Genomic DNA, 22,005 nt, shown 5'->3' on the forward strand with positions numbered 1-22,005 from the left:
AAATAAAGCTTTAAACTAATATAACCAGCTTTAATGACAGCAGAATAATTATGGTGCTGCTATAACAGATATGTCAGATAGACATGGTTATCCATTATATTGACCCTACACTATATGCTCTACAGTTGGCTTGGGACACAAAAATTTTCATTGTCATTAAAAAATAAGAGTTGTAAAGATAGAATATATCAAATCTAAGAAAGTTTCAAGAGTAGGTGGACACTCTAGAATTCACATGCCTTGGAAGATGGGTTTTTAAGATAGTTTAAAAAGAAAAAAAAAAAAGCTGTTCTTATAACCTCAAACAAAAAAAGATTCTTCCAAGATGCTTCAGGTTAAGATTTTTTTTTTTTTTTAGTTAGTTCTAATTTCTGCATGACCTGTCTCCTTTAATAATTCTTAAAGAAGTCCTCTAAAGTGAGTGACCTGGTGCATAATAAGGCCTGCTCTCTGTCTGAAGCTTTTAGAACAATGACTACATTTGTATGGCTTCTCCCCCGTATGAATTCTTAAATGAATAACAAGACTTGGTCTCTGTCTAAAGCTTTTCCCACAATAATTACATTTAAAAGGTCTCTCTTCAGTGTGAGTTCTCTGGTGCAAAGTAAGAGCTGTCAGTCTACTAAAACTTTTTCCACAATTGTGACATCTATGAGGTTTTTCACCTGAATGAGTTTTCAGATGTCTTTTAAGACTTGATCCATGACAAAAGCTTTTCCCACATTCAAGGCATTTATATGTCTCTTCTTCAGAATGGGTTCTCTGGTGCCCTATAAGGTGTGAGCGCCGAGTGAATCGCTTTTTACACACAGTGCATTCATAGGGTCTCTCCCCTGTATGAAGTCGTTGGTGTCTATACAGGTCTGAACTACGAAGGAATCTTTTTCCACATTCAGGGCATTTATGAGGTTCCTCTCCTGAATGAATTCTCTGGTGCCCTGTAAGTTGTGACTTCCGGGCAAAACATTTTCCACACTGAGAACATCGGTGAGGTTTGTCTCCTGTATTCTTTTTTTTATGGGTTTTAGGGTTGAGAGGTTCTTCCAAGCTAATGAGAGGTTCTTCTAAGCCAGAACTCTCAGGTTTCTCTCCTGCAGAGGAATTCTGATGATCTACAAGTTTTGTCAAATCTGTCTGTAAATCCTCTGGGGGTTTTTCCCATTGATTTTCTAACTGTACATAGTCTTTTTGTAAACTGGGACCATGGAGAGCATTCTCCTCTAAAGTAACAAGAAATGGGTACATATTTTCCAGTTTTTTCTGTTTCGAAATATCTTCTTCATTTTCTATTCCGATCTCAAAACCTGAGAGAAGAAACAGAAAGTGCAGATGTCACTGTGTCCCACAGGGAAAAGAGCATAAGAAACAAATGAAGAGTTATATTTAAACCCATTAGTAGGGATATAGAAATTCCTAAATAGAATCCAAAACTCTACCCTGGTTAAGGCTGAATTTTTTTTTTCTTTCTTCTCTAGTATCAATGAATAATTACTTACCTATCTTGGATTCAAGTAATTGTTTAATTTCTTTGGAATCTTGTAGTTCCTTCACCCATGCCTCTTCTCTATGCTCCAATGGAAAGCTCATATCAAGCTTTGGTATTGGATATCCTGGCCATTAGAAAAATGAGAAGCATAATTGTTTGGGTTATCAATGGTTTTTCCAGAGTTCAGGCTTATATCTTGGACATATAGCCACTTAATATCTACTTCAACCTCAATTACTATGACTTCATCTGAAATCTCTTACAAGAGTCTTTTTTAAAGGTAAGAACAAAACAGAAATGAGAAAACATCCTTTTGTGCTCAATTCAAAACTATTCTCCTCTAATCTATGGAAGGAGAGGGAATCAATTCTGTGCTAAAATCACTGCACTAAATTATTTCTTTATCTATGTTGATAATAGATTTAATGAGGTTAGAGACAAAATATAAGTAAGTCTTAATAAAGTTTTGGCATATTAAAACAGAAATGCTACTATTGAGCACCAAATGAAGAGAGAAAAATAAAAGTAGGAGTTATGAAACTGTTTACTGGAATAATTTCAGTTGAGAATTTCAAATTAAAATGGAAATTGACTGGATTGGCAACCAACAAAAGCAATCTTTATGTTTGTTTCAGCTGAAGTCTAGAAGTAGATTCTCTTGAAAGTAACCGAAATAACCATCAAACAGTGTTTCTCACTGTAAGTCTAAGGACAACCAGGAGAAATTTCTAGTACTTTTCCTCCCCTTACATCATACCACCCCTCTCCTTGTAGAGAGACCCTGTGGCTCAAATCCTCTTTCCACACCCCTGCCTTGCCTTACTCAGCTCTGGCAAAGAATATTGGTATGTAGTAAAGTGTGGGTTGGAAACTGATGATTTGAGATCTAAATACAGGGTGATGTTTACATATTAGCATTATTAAAATAACACTATCAAGTTAATGGGCTAGAATTTACATTTCAAAATGTTGTATCAAAACAAGATTAAATGTCTATGGATGAAACAGCTCAATCAAAAGGCAGAGATTATCAAGCTGGATTTAAAAATTATCTATATGCTATCTACAGGAGACACACTTTAGATTAAAAGATAGAAATAGACTGAAAGTAAAGAGATAGACAGCAATTCATCTCCTGGGTATTTATCTAAATAGTATAAAAAAACTAATTTGAAAAGATATATGCACCCCAATGTTCAGTACAGCATTATTTATAATAGTAAAGATATGGGAACAACTTAAGTGTCCATATATGGATGAATGGATAAAGAAGTGTGCATGTGTGTATGTATATTTCCATTTCACATATACCAACAGCTTCACTTTTGCTGACAGGGAATATATTCCAAACTTTAATATAAAATCAATTGACATCTTCCATTACTTTTAAATTTCTTCTTCCACTCTGTCAGCAACCCATGCTTTCTACACAGTCTATAATAGCATGTGCTTCATGTAATACACCCAAGATGTTTTCATTTCTTTTAAAAAAGCAGTAAAGGTATAATTAATGTTTAAATTATGGAACAATAAGTCTTATATCATTTTGAAAAGCATAATATATTACTTTCAAAGTGATGATAAAGGGGTAGTTCCCTCTCCTCCTAATTGGTATATTTTACTTTTTAAATTCATTCTATCTCTCCCTTGTTAAATACACTAGACTTTCCTGTGCTTTAGAAAGTATTAAAATCAAGAGCAATAGTGCTTCTCGGCAACATACATGATCTTTGTATCTGGCACTGTTGCTAACAAAAGCGAATTAACATGGAGAATGGAAATGCATATGCAGAAAGATTTATAACTAAATATTGCTAGCTAACATTTGAAGATATAATGGCTGTAAACTTCCCAGATTTAATGAAAGACATAAATATAAACATTTAATTAGTTCAACAAACTCAAAGATGAACTTAGAGACCCACACCAAGATATATTATAATCAAACTCTGAAAAGCCAAGGGTAGAGAGAATCTTGAAAGCAGCAGAAAGAAGAGACTCGTTACATATAAGGGAACCTTAATAAGAAAATACACAAATTCTACATCAGAGACTTTGAAAGTCAGAAAGCAATGGGCTGATATATTCAAAGTGCTAGAAGAAATAAACTGTCAACCAAGTATCCTATGTCTAGAAAATCTGTCCTTCAAAAGTGAGGGAGAAATTAAGACATTCCCAAATAAACAAAAACTGAAGGTGTTCATCATTTCTAGACCTTCCCTGAAAGAAATGCTCAAGGGAGTCCTGCAAGAAGAATTACAAAGGACACTAGACAGTACCTTGAAGCCATATGAAGAAATAGGTATCTCAATAAAGGTAAATAGGTGGGCAATTATAAAAGCTAGTATTATTGTAACAATAATTTATAATTTTACTTTTTGTTTTCTACATGATTTCAGTGACTAATACATTAAAAAAAAACCAAAATTATTAGCCTGAAAACTAGTATTATGGTAACTTATTTGTAACTCCCCATTTTCTTTTCTATGTAAGAGAACAATGCGTTTAAAAATAATTATTGGTATAATAATAGCTGATGTTATTCTAAAGATCTAGATCCAGGTGTAACCATATTTCTCTTTGACTGACTTCTCTCTCCATATTCAGCCTCTTCTCCTTGTGTTAAGATTTTCACTCACTTCTCATTCAAACATTTCCTAAATGTGCCTTTCTAGAGTGACTTTGTTTTCAACTCCTTATGAATTGATTCTTCTTCTCTCATTGTGTCCTCAATGATGGCCAGTTTCTCTTTGAGATCTTAGAAATTCCCCAAAGCCTTCCAGGTTCCTAGGAAATTATCTTTGGCTACACCCTTTGGGGATTTGTTTGCATTGGGCAGAGAAGCCTTCAAATCATCTTATTTCAGCAACTTCTATCTGCTCTCTGTGAAAGAGCAATTCAAGTCTCTTGTTTTGGCTTTTTATCATTTTCTCTCCTCCACACTGGCTTTGTCACCATGCAAATGGCTGGGTCCAAGGTACTGAAAATTCATTTTTTTCACGGCTATATTTAATACACTAGTACTATAATTTTGTCAAAGGAATTAGATGTGGCACACCTTACTGATTTGTTTTTCCAGCCTTCACATCTTTTATGTGCCACTTTCACACATTCCTTCTCTTTATTAATTTTATGCTCCCATTTGAAGAACTGTACTGTGGGAACTATTGGTATAAATAAAGCATTATAAAATTTTATTGTATTTTATTATTGCATAACCGTTATGCCAATAAACATATTGAGAGAAAACTATTGGTGATTAACATGTAACATATTCCCAGCATAGTGTTATTTGAAACCTTCGTTTAATGCATGATTAAACCTTGTTTCACAGACATGGTAGATTTGAATAAGAACCAGCTCAATTTTTTTATAATAACAAAGATACTCTAATAAGAGAGGTGTTCAAGGTAAAAACATAATTATTAGTTTATATTTCAGGGCACATAATGTATACAAATGTAATTTTGTGACATCAACAACTGAAAGGAATGGGGATGGAGCTGTAAGAGTGAAATTTATGGATGTTATTGTAATTAAGATGTTATAAGTTCAAAGCAGAGTGTTATAACTTCAGGATGTTAAATGTAATCCTCATGGTAACCACAAAGAAAATAGCCGTAGAATAAATGCAAAAAGAAATGACAAAGGAATTGAAGCATTACACTACAAAAAAAATCAACTAAGCCTAAAGACAGTTATGTATAAAATAAGGGACAAAAAAATCTATAAGGCATATAGAAAACAAAGAGCAAAATGACAGAAGTCCCTCCCTATCTGTAATATATACCCAGGATATAGACCACGAGTTAGGTCACAAATTACTCTCCATTGATTTAAAAAAGACAGATATCATACAAAGTATTTACTTGGACCATAACAGGATCAAGTTAGAAAACAATAACAGAAAGAAAATAGGAAAACTGACAAAATTGTGGAAAATAAATAACATACTTTTAAACAACCGATGTATCAAGAGAAGGAATCACAAGGGAAATTAGAAAATACTTAGAGATAAATGAAAATGAAAACACAACATATCCAAACTTATGGGGCACATTGAATGCAGTGCTAAGGGGAAATTTACAGCTATACAGGGTGGAGAAAAAGTAGGTTTACAGTTGTTTGATTGAAAATAATATAATAATTAATAAATAATAATACTAGAATAAACTGTTTCACATACTCAAAACTGTAAATCTAATTTTGTCCCACACTGTACGTAAATACTTTCATTAATAAAGAAGAGATTATAAAGGATCTTAAGACTAAGAGGGAGGGATTGTTATTTTTTATTGTTAAAGTAATTAATTAATTAATTATTTTAAAAAAGAAGAAGAATATATGAAAGGGTGAAGCAGGAGAGCTTGTATGTACAACCCATGGGCATGGACTTGGGGGGGGTTGCTGGGGGAGGCAGGGTGCTGGGCGGAGGGGAGCAAAGGGGAAAAATTGGAACTATTATAACACTATAATCAATAAAATATACTTAAAAAATAAAGAAAGAAAGAAGAGAGATCCCAAAACAACATAATTTTACAATTTATGGAACTAAGAAAAGAAAAAAAAAAACTAAACCCAAAGCTGGCAGAAAGGAAACAATAAAGATTAAGCAGAGATAAACAAATAGAGACTAGAAAAACAACAGAGAAAATCAATAAAACCAAAAGTTGGTTCTCTGAAATGATCAACAAAGATGACAAATCTTTAACTAGATGGACTAAGAAAAAAGAGAGAAGGCTCAACTCACCAAAATCAAAATTAAAGTAGGGACATTACCATGATTTCCCATAACTAAAAAGAATAAGACAGTACGAAGAAAAGTCATACATCAACAAATTGGATAACTGGAGGAAACAGACAAATTACTAGAAACACAAAACCTAACAAGACTAAATCATAAGGAAACAGAAAACTCTGACTAGATCTAGAATTAGTAAGGAGATTTAATCAGTAATCAAAAATCTGATGAACAGTCCTGGAACTGATGGATTATATTAAACATTTAGAGAAAAACAAACATCAATGCTTCTCAAAGTTTTAAGAAAACAGCAGAAGAAACACTTCCTAACACTTTCATGATACCAAGCCAGAAGACACTATAAGAAAACTACACAATATCCCTTAGGAACCCTGATGAAAAAATCCTGAACAAAATATTAGCAAACCGAATTCAGCAGCATATTAAAAGGAACATACAGACATCTGGCCAAGATGGCAGCGTTAAGTAAATGCAGTACATGAGTCCTCCTACAATCACATCAAAAACTACAACTAAACTACAGAACAAACATCATTCAGAACCACCTGAAATAAAACTAAATGGCAGTCCTACAACTAGGGATTTAAAGAAGTCACAATGAGACTAGTAGGAGGGGTGGAGACAAGGAACGGGCTAGTCCCAAACCGACATGTGGCCATTTAAAATCTGGAGGGATATCTTGGTTATGGAGGTCCCCCCTGGGGGGTAAGGGGTCCCAGGCCCACACCAAGTCTCCAAGCCCAGGGTTCCAGAGCCAGAAAGAGAAGTCCTCATAACTTCTGGCTGTAAAAACCAGCAGGGATTTTGGCAGAGAAGATGGAGGGCTTCTGCAGTCCCAGGCAGTTCCTCTTAAAGGGCCCACAAATGGACTTATTTGGACTCACTCCTTCTGAGCTACAGCACTGGCGCAGCAGCTTGAAAAGAACCAGGGACATAGCAGAAGGAACTGAATTGTCTGGCATTAGGGTGACACGAGCTGAGGGGAGGGGGCAGCTTTCTGACAGACAGAAGTGGAGGCAGAGGCCATTGTTCCTTTTCTGAAACCTCTCCCCACAGAGTTGGCAGGCAGGTGACATATCTGAGTCTCCATCAAACTGGCTCATACTATTCACCCCACCTGGTGATTCTCTGAGACCACATTCCACCCAACTTGCAGGCCCACCCAAGCCATTTCCAGTGGCTTTTCCATACAACTGGCCTCTCTTACCTAATGCTTTGGACTTTCCTAAAATCTTTCAAACAAGAAGCATCTGGCCTCTGTGTACCCCATACCTCTTGCTAAGTGGCCCCAGGCCAGGCACTAGTGGCAGCCAGCCTTGGTTCACAGTGTGGCCTTTCCTGGGCACCTCCAAGCCTAGCACAAGTAGCAACTATCTTCAGATTGTACTATAGCTTGTGCCTGGTGGCCCCAGGTATCATGGGGTGCTGGAAGGAGAAGAGAGTGAGCAAGAAATTGAAAACCTAGTTGTAAAAAAATGACAGAAAACTTCCCTAACCTGGTGAAGGAAATAGGCATACAAGTCCAGGAAGCACGGAGAACCCCAAATAAGGTGGACCCAAAGAGGCCCACACCAAGACGCATCATAATTAAAATGCAAAAGGTTTAAGACAAAGAGAGAATCTTAAAAGCACTAAGGAAAAAGCAATTAGTTACTTACAAGGGAGGTGATTTATCAACAGAATCTTTACAGGCCAGAAGGGAATGGCAAGAAATATTTAAAGTGATGAATAGCAGGACCTACAACTAAAATTACTCTACTCAGCAAAGCTATCATATAGAATCGAAGGACATATAAAGAGCTTCCCAGAAAAGGAAAAGCTAAAGGAGTTCATCTCCACAAAACCAGTATTACATGAAATGTTAAAGGGTCTTCTTTAAGAAGGAAAAAACAAAAACAAAAAACCAAAAATATGAACAGTAAAATGTCAATAAATACATATCTATCAACAACTGAATCTAAAACACAAACAAATAAGCAGAACAGAAACAGAATAATAGAAAGTATTTTGATTGTTGCCAGATGGGAGGGATGTTGGGGGGGATTCGTGAAAAAGGCAAAGGGATTAAGAAGTACAAATTCATTGTTACAGAACAGTCATGGGATGTAAAGTACAGAATAAGGAATACTATGTATATTCAGATGGGTATGAAATTTTTCAGGGTGATAACTTAGTTAAGTTATATAATGTCTAATCACTGGATTGTAGACCTGAAATTAATATAATATTGTATGTCAACTAATTGAAAAATAAAAAATTATTTAATAAAAAGGATTATACACCATGACCAAGTGGTGTTTGTTCCTGGAATATAAAGATGTTTCAACATGAATCAGCATAATACACCACATTAACAGAATGAAGAATAAAAAATACATGATCATCTTAACTAATGAAGAAAAAGCATTGGACAAAATTCAACATCCTCTCATGATAAAAACACTCAACAAAATAGGAACAGAAGGACATTACCTCCACATAATAAAAAGCCATATATGAAAAAAATACAGGGAACATCATACTTACTTGTGAAAGACTAAAAGCTTTTCCTTTAAGATTAGGAAGAATGTAAGGATGCCCACTTGGTCACTTCTACCCAACCCAGTACAGGAAGTTGTAGCCAGAGCAATTAGGCAAGAAAAAGAAATAAAAGGCATTCAAAATGAACAGGAAAAAGTAAAATGATCTCTATGAGTAGATTATATGATCTAATGAAAACCTAAAGATTCCATTAAATAACTGTTATAACTAATAAATGAAGTCAACAAAGTACCAGGACACAAAATGAACGTGCAAAAATCAGTTCCAGTTCTATACACTAACAATGAACAATGAAAAATTCTGGAAAATATTAAAACAATTCCATTTATAACAGCATCAAAAAGAAAAAAAAACGTAGGAACTAACTTAAACAAGTAAGTGAAAGAGGTACAATAATAGAAATCACAAAACATTGGTAAAAGAAATTAAAGAAGGTATAAATAAATAGAAATACATTCCACATTCATGGATCAGAAGACTTAATATTGTTAAGATGTTAATACTACCCTGACTGGTGTGGTTCAGTTGGTTGGGTGTTGTCCCACAAAGCAAAAGGTCACTGGTTCGATTCCTGGTCAGAGCATATCCCTGGGTTGTGGGTTCGGTCCCCAGTTGGGGCACTTGCAAGAAGCAACTGATCAATGTTTCTCTCTCACTTCAATTTTGTTTCCCTCCCTCTCTTTCTCCCTCCTTTCCCTACTCTCTAAAAATAAATAAATAAAATTTTCAAAAAAAAGATGTTAATACTACCCAAAGTGATCTACAGAGTCAATATAATCTTTATCAAAATCTCAATGACATTTTTTTGCAAATACATAAAAACCCATTTTAAAATTCATATGGTATCTCCAGGGACCTCAAATAGACAAAACAATCTTGAAAAGAAAGAACAAAGCCTAAGGACTCAAACTCCCTGATTTCAAAAATTTACTACAAAGTTACATTAATGAAAAGTTTAATACTGGCATAAAGACAGACATACAGACCAATGGAATAGAATACAGAGCCCAGAAGGAAACCTTTAAATATATGGTCAAATGACTTTTAGCAAAGATACCAGGATCATTCAATGGAGAAAAGACAGTCTTTTCAAGAAATAGTGCTGGAAAAACTGAATATGCACATACAAAAAAATAAAGTTGGACCTTTACCTAACACCATATGTAAAAATTAACTTAATATGAATCAAAGACCTAAAGGTATAAATCTGTTAGAAGAATATAGGGCAAAAGCTTGCTGACATTGGATTTGGCAATGACAAGAAAAGCATAGGCAATAAAAGAAAAGGTAGACACAGTACTTCATGAAAAATTTAAAAATTTGTCCTTCACAGGACAATATTAACAGAGTAAAAAGGCAACCCACAGAATGCAAAAAGTAGTCACAAAATCATATATCTGATAAGGGATTAATATCCATAATATATAGAGAATGTTAAAATTCAAGAAAGAAAACCAAACTACCCAATTAAAAATGTGCAAAGGACTTGACCAGACAGCCTTAACCAAAAAAAAAAAAAAAAAAAACCTTAAAAACCCATGGACACAGACAACAGTATGGTGATTACCGGAGGGAAAGGGTGTGGGGGTTGGTAGGAAGGAAAGGGGAAGATAAATGATGATGGAAGCAGACTTGACTTTGGGTGGTGAACAAACAATACAATATATAGATGATGTATTATAGAACTGTACACTTGAAATCTATATAATTTTATGAATCAATGTCACCCCAATAAATTCAATAAAAATTTAAAAACAACAACAAAAACTAAATAAAGTGTGCCATCAGACTAGAAAAAGAAAGAAGATATACAAATGATCAATAATTACATGAAAAAATGTTCATCACTAACTACTTAGAAAATGCAAATCAAAACTACAATGAGATACCTACCACCTGACACCCATTAGGAATGCTACTATCAAAAAAGAAAAAAACAACCAGAAAATAACAAGTGTTAGCAAGAATGTGGAGAAATTGGAAAGCTTGTTCACTGTTGGTGGGAATACAAAATGGTACATCCACTGTGGAAAACAGTATGGTTCCTCAAATAATTAAAAATAGAATGAACATATGATCAAGCAATTTCACTTCTGGTTATATACCCAAAAGAAGTAAAGGCAGGGTCTAAAGGGATATTTGTATACACATTTTCAGAGAAGCACTATTCATGATAGCTGAAACATAGAAGCAACCCAAGTACACAGTTATGAAAAATGGATAAACAAAATACGGTATATATACACAATGGAATATTATTCAGTTTTTTAAAGAATAGAAATTCTAACATATGATACAACATGGATGAAACTAGAGGACATTAAGCTAAGTGAAATGAGCCAGTCACAAAAAGACAAATAGTACATGATTCCATTTATATGAGGCACATAGAATAGTCAAATTCATAGAAAGCTGAATGGTGGTTCAGGGGTTGAGGGGGAGATGGAAGTGGGCAGTTGTTTAAATGGGTACAAAGTTTCAGTTTTACAAGATGAAAATAGCTGTGGACATGGGTGGTGGTGATGGTTTCACAACATTATGAATACATTCATTACCACTTAATTGTACATGCAAAAATGGTTAAGAAGTTAATCTAAGGTTACGTATATTTCAAAAATAAAAATAAAAAGAGAAATATAGGCTTCTTCAGCAGGGTCATTAGCTCAAGGAATTTTGAATCCCAAGCTATCTAACATGCTTCGTGGCTGGCTACTCACAAAGAGATGTTTCCTCCTCCTCCTCTTTGTGAGAGTGATCCATTTTCATCCAGTATTTAGTGTTTCCAACAACCCCAACCCTGGAGAGCTCCTGAGCTCTCAAAACAGAAAAAAGGGAAAGAAATAAAACCCTTGCCTTACCAGGGTCCAGAAAGGGCTGGCCTTCCCCAGCAGCACCATAGCTCAGCTCCTGCAGCTCTGCCTGTGGAATCCATGCCTCTGCCACTGGGGCCTCGGGAACAGGTCCCATTGCTTGGAGTGGGGGTGCCTCCAGATGGATGTCTGGTGGTATGTCTGTCATTCCAACTGCTGCCAGGTCTTCCAAGAGCATTTCCTGCCTATCGATCTGGGGGAAATGCCAAAACCCATCACACTCAAGTCCAGACCAGCAGTGCCCAGTAGCAATATAATGCAAGCTACTCAAGTCATTTTAAATTTTCCAGGGGCCACATGAAAAGTAAAAGAAATAGGTAAAGTCAATCTTAATAACATGCAGTATTTAACACAATATATCAACAATATCATAATTTCATAACGTAACCAGTACTACTATGATATTTCACCTACTTTGTTGTGCAGCCTAGGCCTTCTGAATGTGCTGTGCATTTTATACTGACAGCATATCCCCATTTGGTCTAGCCACATTTCTAGTGCTCAAGAGCCACCCATGGCTGGTGCCCACCATACTAGCAATGCAGCATTAGACCACATGAAAACAAAATTCATGCAGTAAGCCACACAAGGAGACACAGAAAGGAAGGGAAATCATCAACGCATTGCATCCCGGAGGCAGCAGACTTTAGAAGTCTTGTTCATGCAGGCTCACTGCAGAGCCCCATCAACACACAAGACTCCAGTGCCCCCGATGCCCAACTAGAACTACTTGCTCCCTTCTTCATGGTGCTCAGCTATTGCACACCCCAAACAGATTTTACTTGGTGCTTCTGAACAATGGGCAGCCCCACCACCCCCAGGAGACACAGGTGCTGGCTATCAGAATTGAGTGGGCAGAGATGGGAGTATAGATAATGCGTAGTGCACAACTGCTCCAGGTCCCTACCAAATTCGGAGTGTTCCCTCAAGTATTCACATAGGTAAAAAAGAACCTGTCAAGAACCTCCCCTTGTTGGTCATATCATCACAATGTATTTTTGCAAATTTTAGCTTGACTTGACTTTTCTAGGGAAGTACTACTTTGGAAATCAAAGAAAGACTATACTACTAATTGTTCAGATTCACCAAGAGTTGTTTGCCACCTTGGAAAAATCACATGACCAGTAGCGACACTGCTCATAGTGTTCCAGCTCTGTCTGCACTCAAGTCCAGACATGTGTACACTGAAATGCTTATTAGTTTCTAATACAGTATGTTCCTTTTCTTTTATATTATTTCTAAATCCTACTTGACTTACAGTTGACAGACCTTTTTGGAGATAGCCATAGAATAATTATTTTAGGCTTTCTGGGGTTGTGTTGGTCTGTTGCCGATCCTTTTTTTTAAAAACAGCACTTTAAAAAGCTAATAACTATTACTAGCTCATGAGCTATATAAAAATAGGCCTTGGTCTGCTTCTGGCCCACAGACTATACATCACTTATTATATTGATGGTTTTGATTTCATATCTATAAGTAGATTATACTCCCAATAAATTTTATCTTAGGATAGCAAAGCAGACATTACCAAATGTTTGAAGGGTTGAATTTAATAGCTGACGATCACTGACCCATATGCTGATAACAACAAAAGAAAACTATGAAAATCACTGCAGGGAAATCTTGGGACAAAGACAAAATGTCTAATCTGGTACCAGATGTGTCTACTACTCCTTTTGGTTAATTACACATATCCCAAGCTTTTTTTCTCACCTGTGGCTCTGGTATCTCAAGTTCTCTCTGTAAGTCTTCTATCAGTGACACAACTCTTTCTCTATTCTCTGGGCAATGTTCCCTCACCCAGGTCTCTATCTCTGTGGGGAGAATTGTTAGGAATTGCTCCAACACTAGAAGCTCCAAGATTTGTTCCTTAGAACGCATCTTTGGCTTCAGCCATTGACAGCAAAGCTCCCAGAGTTTGTTGAAAGCTTCATGAGGTCCAGCAGCTTCTTTGTACTGGAACTGCCTGAAGCGCTGACGGAATACTTCAGAGTCAGTATCATACTCTTGAAACACGGAGCCCTGATTCAAGGAGGCCTGGATTGCACAACCCAGGGCAACAGCCATTGCCCTCTTCCAGCAGTATCCAATTTATCTGGGCCTGAAGTCTCAGATTCAAATTTGTTTCTTTGTGTATTTCTTAGGTGGAGGACCTACAGCTGAGGACAGAGCAAATGAGAAAGGAAAAACAATAGTGGTTACCAGACGGCATCCTTAGCTCCCTTAATTGCTTACTTTTCACCAAAGCCCTAAAGCAGCAAATTGTAATCTTTTCAGTGGTTTTGAGAATCTGATGACAGCCATGGACTAACTTTTTAGAAAAACACACATATAAATCCAATTTTGTATCCAGTTTCAAAAAGTTCACAACATCTCCAAGGCCATCCATGGACCCTCTAAAACTGTCCTGTCTAGTATGGTAGTTAATAGTTCCATGGGACAGTTTAAATTTAAATTATTAAATATAAAAATTCAGTTTCTGATTCATATTATTCACATTTCAAGTGCTTAGTAGACACTTGCAGGAAGTTCTATCAGACAGCTTTGTGTTAGAATTCCTTGGACCTAAAGCTAAGAATCCTTTCCCTTAAATTAACTCCTATAGATCTGATGGCCTATATCCCATTCCCAGTGTAATAATAACTCTCTTGTGTTTCTGAATGTAAGTAAGCTACAGAGAAATACTGAGGAGCAATACTTACAACACTGGTGAATAACCCTGAAAGTTCATCTAGCTTTGAGTAACCCTCAGTCACCTTCGATCACCGGAATCTTAGCGAGAGCCATGCCCTGAAAAGGCAACAACTCAACAATCCCAAAGCAATTCCTACAGGCCGCTTAGGTGACCCAGAGTCTCTACTACCCCTTCCCTTTCCCTTTCCCTTTCTTTTCCCGCTTCCTTTCCCATTCCCTTCCCGCTTCCCTTGCTTCTATGGGACCTCAAGTTGGTCTGGGAGTTTCCTTTCACATCTAACCTCTTTCCCTCCCTTTCTTCAATAAACCTGGTGTAAAATCCTAAAAACAACAAAACAAACAAACAAACAAAAACAATCCCCCATTCTTCTCCACTCCAGGTATGTGTAGTTCAGCCAACATCACCGTCATCCTCATCCTGCAGTGGCATCCCAAGTGGCTTTCTCATGAGAAAAACACACTGCACAGGGCAGGCCATCAGGAATCTGGTCTGCATTAACAACGAAGCACAGTTATGTTCAGCACGCTACCCGCCAGGTGCTGTTCCGAGCCTCCTACATATATTAGTTCACTGAGCCCTCGCCCAATGTTAGGAGGTGGGTACTGGTGTTACACACTAAATACAGCTGAGGGCACTGAGGCCTGAGGCATACGGAGACAGAAGAACGTGTCCCAGGACCCATAGCAAATGCCAGGGGGAAATGGCGATGAGGTTAAAAACCACACACCAGTATGATGTTTGTGTCTAGAAACATCCAAATGTTTCTGGCGCAGTCTCTGAGATCACTAGGCAGTCACATTGGTGTCTCCACATGTGTGAAGACCGGTACCTGCCGTGTGCTACGGGTCCTCTCTCTGCATTTGCTCACACAGCTCGTCTACCTAAGTCTTTCCTGGACGGGACCAAGAAAAAAACATACAACTGTTTTTCTGCCTAGTCATCAAAAAACAACACTGTTCCCATCTCATCCCTGGACCAGTTCCCTAAATGGCGCCCAGTGCCTCTCTCTGTAACATCCTCCTCATAAAACTGCCTTTGGCGGATCCAATTGCATGGAAAGCCAACAGCAGTGTGCCTGGCACGGAGACAGCCCTGCTAGAAAGAACTCATTCCTAGGAAGCGTCTACTCCCGTGTCTAGGCACAGAACGGTCGCTGGAGGGCATCCAGGAACCCTGCCGGATTAGGCCGGGGTCCCACGTTTCATGTGCTCCAGCCTCACGGTTGGGCAGCGCTCCCTTAACTGACCCAAACCTTACCTCACGTCTCCCACGGAACTCACCGTCCGGGTTTCCCTCCACTGGCTTTTCCGGATGAAAACTTCACTTCTTCTCAGGGCTAATGGCTTCTCCCCAAACCCTCCCAAATGAACGCGCCCTCACAGGGCCCGTGGATAAAGAGGCGTTCGGAAAGAGGCAAGGGGCGTCGGGAAAGGAGGGCACACTAGGGGAAAGGTTAGGGGGACAAGTCCCTAAATGTCTAAAAGCCTTTTTAAAATCGGATGCTGGTTGCAAGGGTGCGGCTCCAGCGCACTCCAGGGCAAAGATGTCTCGCTTCCTGGAGGGGCGACGCCAGCCCCGGAGGACCCCCTGGGAAGGCCCGGCCGGGTCGCAAGGATCGGAGGCGGGGACTCGAGCGGGCCAGGGGCCCGCCGCTCGCTCAGGCCTGGAGATGGCCAATTTTTGTAGCCCAAAAGGGATGGGAGCCCCACTCCCCGAGCCCCAGGGACTGCCACGCCCTCCGGACGCTCCGGGACTCACCGCCTGGGTGCCCACAGCTCCTCCAGCTCACTCGGCGCAGTGCCTAGTGCGCAGGCGCGGGGCCGCGCAGCAGACTACAACTCCTGGCATGCCTCAGGACCCCGCCCCTGGGGCGGGGACAGAAGATTGCTGACGTGAGAAGATTTGGGGCTTTTCTTTGCAAGGCATTCCATTTCCGATCATAGAGGCTTCCAAATCCCAGAGGATTGCATGGGGCCTGTCATATTCTTGATCCTAGCCAGGGCTTCTCTCCCGTCAGCTCAAGAGTACCCGGAGTGGTTGGGGATGTAAAAAAATAAAATTTAGACTGCAATAAAGAATAAATGGCTTTTATTTGCCCCCCAAAAGGAGCTGTAGCCCAAGAGACACAGATCTAGGTAGCAACTTAAATTCTGTTCCACTGAGACAAAGGGGAGGCTGTCTGTTATAGTGAAAGTTCTTGCTCGGGTTCTCAATTAGGTCTCCTCTATGTAAATAAAGTCTCCAAATAGGCAGTTCTGATTGGGCAGGGCAGGCCTCAGTCCAATGATGGAAAGGGGAAACCAGGGTTTCCCTGTAGTGGTTGAGCCAGATGGCATAAATAAAGTAGCATAGTGTGGGAAGCCCGAAGTTCAGGTTGAACTCCCCTGGGGAAGATCCTGTCAGCAAATGGCTGCTAAACTCTTATTATTTATAAAATTTGGGTCCTGAGTTGACCCAAATGAGGAGTCTATCTCAGCAGATAAATTCCTTCTCGGGGTCCACACTGACCTGTGAATCTGTTATGATGTCGCCAGTGATTCTCAAACCTCTTTATGTAAAGGGGATTTCTAGGGAGAGCTTGTTTAAAAATCATATTTCTGGTCCTCCTTCCTGACACTCTGAGGCATGAGGATCTCGCAATAGCTCTGTAATTTACATTTTAATAAGCTTTCTTTGTGACTCTGGTCTTTGGCTCACAGGTCATAATGGCCTTGAGCTACCTTCTCTTAAAGACTTGATCACCCACCTGTGTACTTCACATATTCCTTTTACCCTTCAGCTACCATCAGAGGTTTCTCAGGTTTTGGGATTTGCCTGATAATCTACCCTTATTGTCTTCCAATTTGTCCTTCACTGGTCCTTCCCCTGGAGTAAAATTTTCCCACCTGGGTGGTCAGTGGAGACTTGCAGGGCAGCTAGATGCTATGTTATCATTTAGTAAAGTTGTCATCACTTTGGTTTGGAGCTAGTATTGTTGGTTTTTGGACCTCAAACTTGAGTGCTGGTACTTTCTACATGGAACCAGGATCGAGTCCTGCATGGGTTCAAGACAGAGAGAGGAGAGCTGCCTGCCATTTTACCTTCCTCGGTCCTGGTGGAAGCAAGACATGGGGGTAGGTGCACCACCTTCCCAAACCCACAGAAGCCAAGGTATTGGAGACAGCTCCTCTGTGGCTTAAGTTGGGTTTATGGGCTGGGACATGGAGGTTCTGGCATGCTGACTCCTACATATGCTGTTTATTGTTGTAAGAGGTTCTGGGGCACCTTTGCCAGCAGTAACGGTTGGTTTGAGGGCCAAAGTAATACAGGAATCTGATGATGGCATCTGGCCCAGGCTCCCAGGAGCAGAAAGGGCTCTTGATTGTGAAACCAAAAGTGTCCCTGTGCCTGAAATCAGGTGCTGTCCCCATTCAACCAAAGGCCCAGTGTGGAGGCCTCCCACCTGCACTTCTGTGAATTCTGCTGTTGTTCCCTGGAGAAACCCTTTGGTGGCCCCTGATGCTTTGCCATGGGTGGTGGCTTTAGCCTGAGATGCACATCATGAAGCAGATCTTGGAGCTGCTGGTGTTGGAGCAGTTCCTTACCACCCTGTCCCAGGAAGTCCACAACAGTGTGCAGAGCTTGTGAGGCCGAGGGATTAGGTGAGGGAGAGAGAGAGGTCTCACCTGTGGCTGGTTGGCTCCAAGGACTGCGACATCACAGAGTCTTACTTCCCCACTTGGACAGTCTTCATTGCCTTGAGTAGATCTTACATGGCCAAGTGACTTTTTGTTGTTTAGTCTGGAACTTTCATCCCCTAGATTTCCCACCAGGAACAGAGTGAATAGTGAAGGGAGCCTGTTTCCACAAGGTGGCAGTGTAGCTACAGCAATAGTTGTGTTAACGCTGCACCTAGATCAAAGGGGTCCAAATCCTGGCTCTCTGCTGGCTGCCCACTAGTTGTGTGACTTTCGGCAAATTACCATTCCTCCTTGGGCCTCAATTTCCTCCTTGGTAAAATGGCTTCTGGGATTATTTTCAGGATGAAAGGGAGAGTAGCATGTATGTTTTGCTCACACTGCTGGCACCTAGTTAGTGCTTAACATTGTGAGCTGTTATATTGGGGTCTGCAGAGCTGGGTCTCATTTAATGGTGAACTTAGAAAAATAGTTTTGCAATGAAGTTGTGAGGTCAGTGCTCCCAGGACCATCCAAGTTAGCATATCCAGAAGTGAGGAATAAGAGTATCTGGGAAAAGTGGGGAGTAAAAGGGGAAGCGAATTATATCAGAAGGTCTACAGGATAAGGTGCGCACTGGCAAGGAACCCCACTCCACATCCTCTACACACAATCACATACACACATTTTTTATCATGGGCATGCCATCAAAAACCCCTTCTAGTTTAAAGCATCCTTGTATCTTGTTGGGTCCAAAGAGATATACTGTTTTCCTGTTGAAGGTTTACTTTCAAATTTCCTGAAGATACTTTCTATTGGGCCCTATTGTGATTAAGAGTGATGACAAGTTGGCTCTAGTTTACAAACAATGGGCTGGGAACAGACCTGATTTTGGAGAAATCTTTGCCTCAGGAAACCACATGAAAATTACTGAGCTTCAAGCTGGAGCCCAGTGACACTTAGGGAAGCCCTGAAGTCTAGAGTAGTTTCTACTTCTTGCTCACTAGGTCCAATCAGCTTATCATCATCAATGTAACAGAATTTTGTGATGTGTTGTAGAAGGGAAGATTGATCAAGATCTCCACAAACTAAATTATGACATAGGGCTGGAAAGTCAATATGTCACAGAGGTAGGACAGTGAAGATGTATTGCTGGCCTTATCAGCTGAAATCAAACTGCTTCTGGTGGTTATAATAACAGTTATTGAGAAAAAAAGTATTATATTTGCCAGATCAATAGCTGCATAACAGGTACCAGGGGCTGTATTAATTTGCCCAAGTAATAACATAGAATAGTAGCTACAATTAGAATCACCATCTGGTTAAGTTATCCTCCAATATCCATCTGGTTTTCTACACAGGCTAAACAGGCAAGTCGAATGAAGATGTAGTGGGAATCATCACCCCTGCATGTCTCAGGTTCTAGGTGGTATCACTAGTCTCTGAAATCCCTCCAGGAATGTGGTGTTGCTTTTGATTTACTGTTTTCTTAGGTAAAGGAAGTTCTAGTGTCTTCCACTTGGCCTTTCTCACCGTACTATCTCTCACTCCACAGATCAGGGAACTGATCTTGGGATTCTGCCAGTTACTGAACATATCTATTCCAATTATACATTTTGGATGAGTTTGGATACTTAATGGACCCACTGTTGAAATGGACCTGATCTAAAACTTCATGGATCACCTGATCTACATAAACTCGCATTCTGTCTGGTAAACCACAGGAACACCTTGGGCCTCCCAGAATTAGTGTCAATTCAGAAGCAGTGTTCAATAATCCCTGAAAAGTCTGATTATTTCCTTTTCCCTAATGCATAATCAGCCTGGTAAAATGCTGTAGGTCCCTTTGGGGAAGCTTAGCAGAAAGATTAACAGTATACATGTATATTTTTGGTGGCATAGAGGGAGTCCTTTTTTAGGGGAACTCACCTACCCTTCATTCAAGGGGTTCTAGGCCTGTAAACTGGCTCAAGTCTTGGAATTGCTTGGGAGCCATGAATCTCTGTTTCAATGACTGAAATTAGACTTCAGAAGATTTAACCTAGAACTATTTGCTTATACAGCTCAAGTAAGGATTTGGTAGACTGCCCATCATCTATTTCTCTTCAGGGGACACTATGATCAACTAGCCGACACCATAAGTCTCTGAATCAGACTGTTCTCATTATTTCTTTGACTCTGCTATTCATTACAGTAACTATGCCCACCTTGTCTTTTGTCTATTGAGTGCCCTCACTTGGCTCCTGGTGCCCTGGCATCCAGTTATCCCCATTCCATTTAAGGTTACTGGTTCAGTTGCAGTAGTTAATCATTGTAATTTCTGACCTATAGAGAAGAGTGAACACAGAGTTCTTCAAAGTTGTTGGGGTTCCCCTCACAAATGTATTTCTCACAATCATGAAAGATATGTTCTCTCAGGGTGGGTGAGTAGGTCTTCTAAAATAAATCCACTTTTACATTTCAATCTCCCTAAACTTTCAGATACAGTATACCAAGGCCATCCTAGTATTTCAAATTCATTTAGTGTAGACCACCTTTTGGTCCATGTTTCAGCTAGCCAATCAACCAACCAACCAATCAACAAAAGCGATAGTGCCTTTTCTAACCTCTTGAGTGGCATGTTTGAGTACAGAATGTCTGCTTATTTGCCCCATATTCATATATTCAGCCTGATCCAACTTTATGTTCTGCATACTGTTATCCCATACTCTTAATATTCATTTCCACACAAATTCCCCAGATTTCTGTCTGTATAAATTGGAAAAGTCACACAGTTCTTTTGGCGTGTAGCATGCCTCCTCATGGATCACACTTTGTACTTCACTTTTTGGAACCTGCAGGAACTCGAGGCTAGTTATCAGTCAAGAAGCTAAAACAGGTGATGAGGGGCAGATTCTGAGGATGATCAGCAATGTTTGGAAGTGAACTACCTCAGGGGAAGCTATTAAAGGTTTTCAGACACAACAGGGTTAACCTCTTCAGACAGGGGTGGAAGTACTGCTTCTATTGGCAGAGAAGACTCAGCAGAAGTTAGGGGTTCACTGTCCCCAGCTTTATTATGATCTGTCCATATGTCCCCATTCTGATATTCAGGATCCCATTTCTTTCCAATCAGCAAATGCCCTTACTTTAACAGAAGACACCTTGTAAAGTTTGGAACTTAGTTTGCATTGTAATTTAGCCACTGGCAGGATGATTGACTGAGCTTACTTTTCAGAAATCTCTGCACTGTGGCTATCTTGTGATTACTGTATTTTTCAGTTATATAATTCTCATTCAGTTATTTAAAATAAATTCTATTTGTTTTCTGAGATTTTAAGTTTTTTCCAAGAGATTTTATAATTGCTTTTTTGAATTATTTTTATGATGACTGCTTTAAAATCTTTGTCAGAGAATTTTGATATCTGAATTAGCTCAGTGTTAGGGTCAGTCTATTGTATTTCCTCATTTAAGTTGTGACCTTCTTTGTCCTTTGTATGATTTTTATTATATCCTGGACATTTTGGGTATAGTTAGGAGACACTGGATTCTTTTTCTTTAATTTTTAGCAGGAAGTACCCCCTTTTAGGTTTGGCAGTAGCAAGTCCTGACCTACTATTGTGGACTATAGTTGTGATAACAGTATGATTTTTCAGGGATTACATGGTGCTGTATTGCTATGCTTAGTTTATAGCATGTCTTCCTTGCTGTTATTGCTTGAGGGGCTGAAAGGATCTTTCCTAGGCCTGACCATCTAGTGGTAGGGGAAGGGATTCTGCTAACTTCCGGAAGAATGCTTTCTGTGTTGGGAACTGCTGGAGGCAGGAGTTCTGACATTAAGGGCTGAGGAACATATTCTGGGTCCAGCATTTATGGCCTGATTCCCTTTGCCTGTGCCTCCAAGCAGCAAAGTGTCTCTGGGTGGTAGAGGGCATTCTCAAGTTCAATGATGAAGGGAGGGACAGAAGAGCCCAGCTCCCTGTGGTCTGCATTACCATCACTTCACTTTGTGGTTC

At 39.4% G+C, this 22,005-nt stretch overlaps 1 protein-coding gene across 1 annotated transcript; it reads right to left on the minus strand.

The window, feature by feature from the left end:
• Positions 1-264: 264 nt before the first annotated feature.
• ZNF449 (zinc finger protein 449) lies at positions 265-16,152 on the minus strand. The gene is made up of 5 exons (XM_090264686.1): positions 16,113-16,152; positions 13,373-13,818; positions 11,648-11,852; positions 1,497-1,610; positions 265-1,304 (listed from the first exon to the last, which is right to left on the minus strand). Exons 2-5 carry the CDS (start codon positions 13,724-13,726, stop codon positions 400-402), a joined length of 1,578 nt encoding a protein of 525 aa, XP_090120812.1. The 5' UTR covers positions 13,727-13,818; positions 16,113-16,152; the 3' UTR covers positions 265-399.
• Between the last annotated feature and the right edge of the window lie 5,853 nt (positions 16,153-22,005).

The sequence above is a fragment of the Furipterus horrens genome, unplaced genomic scaffold, assembly GCF_987537825.1.
Source record: "Furipterus horrens unplaced genomic scaffold, mFurHor1.1.pri manual_scaffold_17, whole genome shotgun sequence".
In the NCBI taxonomy this organism is placed as follows: Eukaryota; Metazoa; Chordata; class Mammalia; order Chiroptera; family Furipteridae; genus Furipterus; species Furipterus horrens.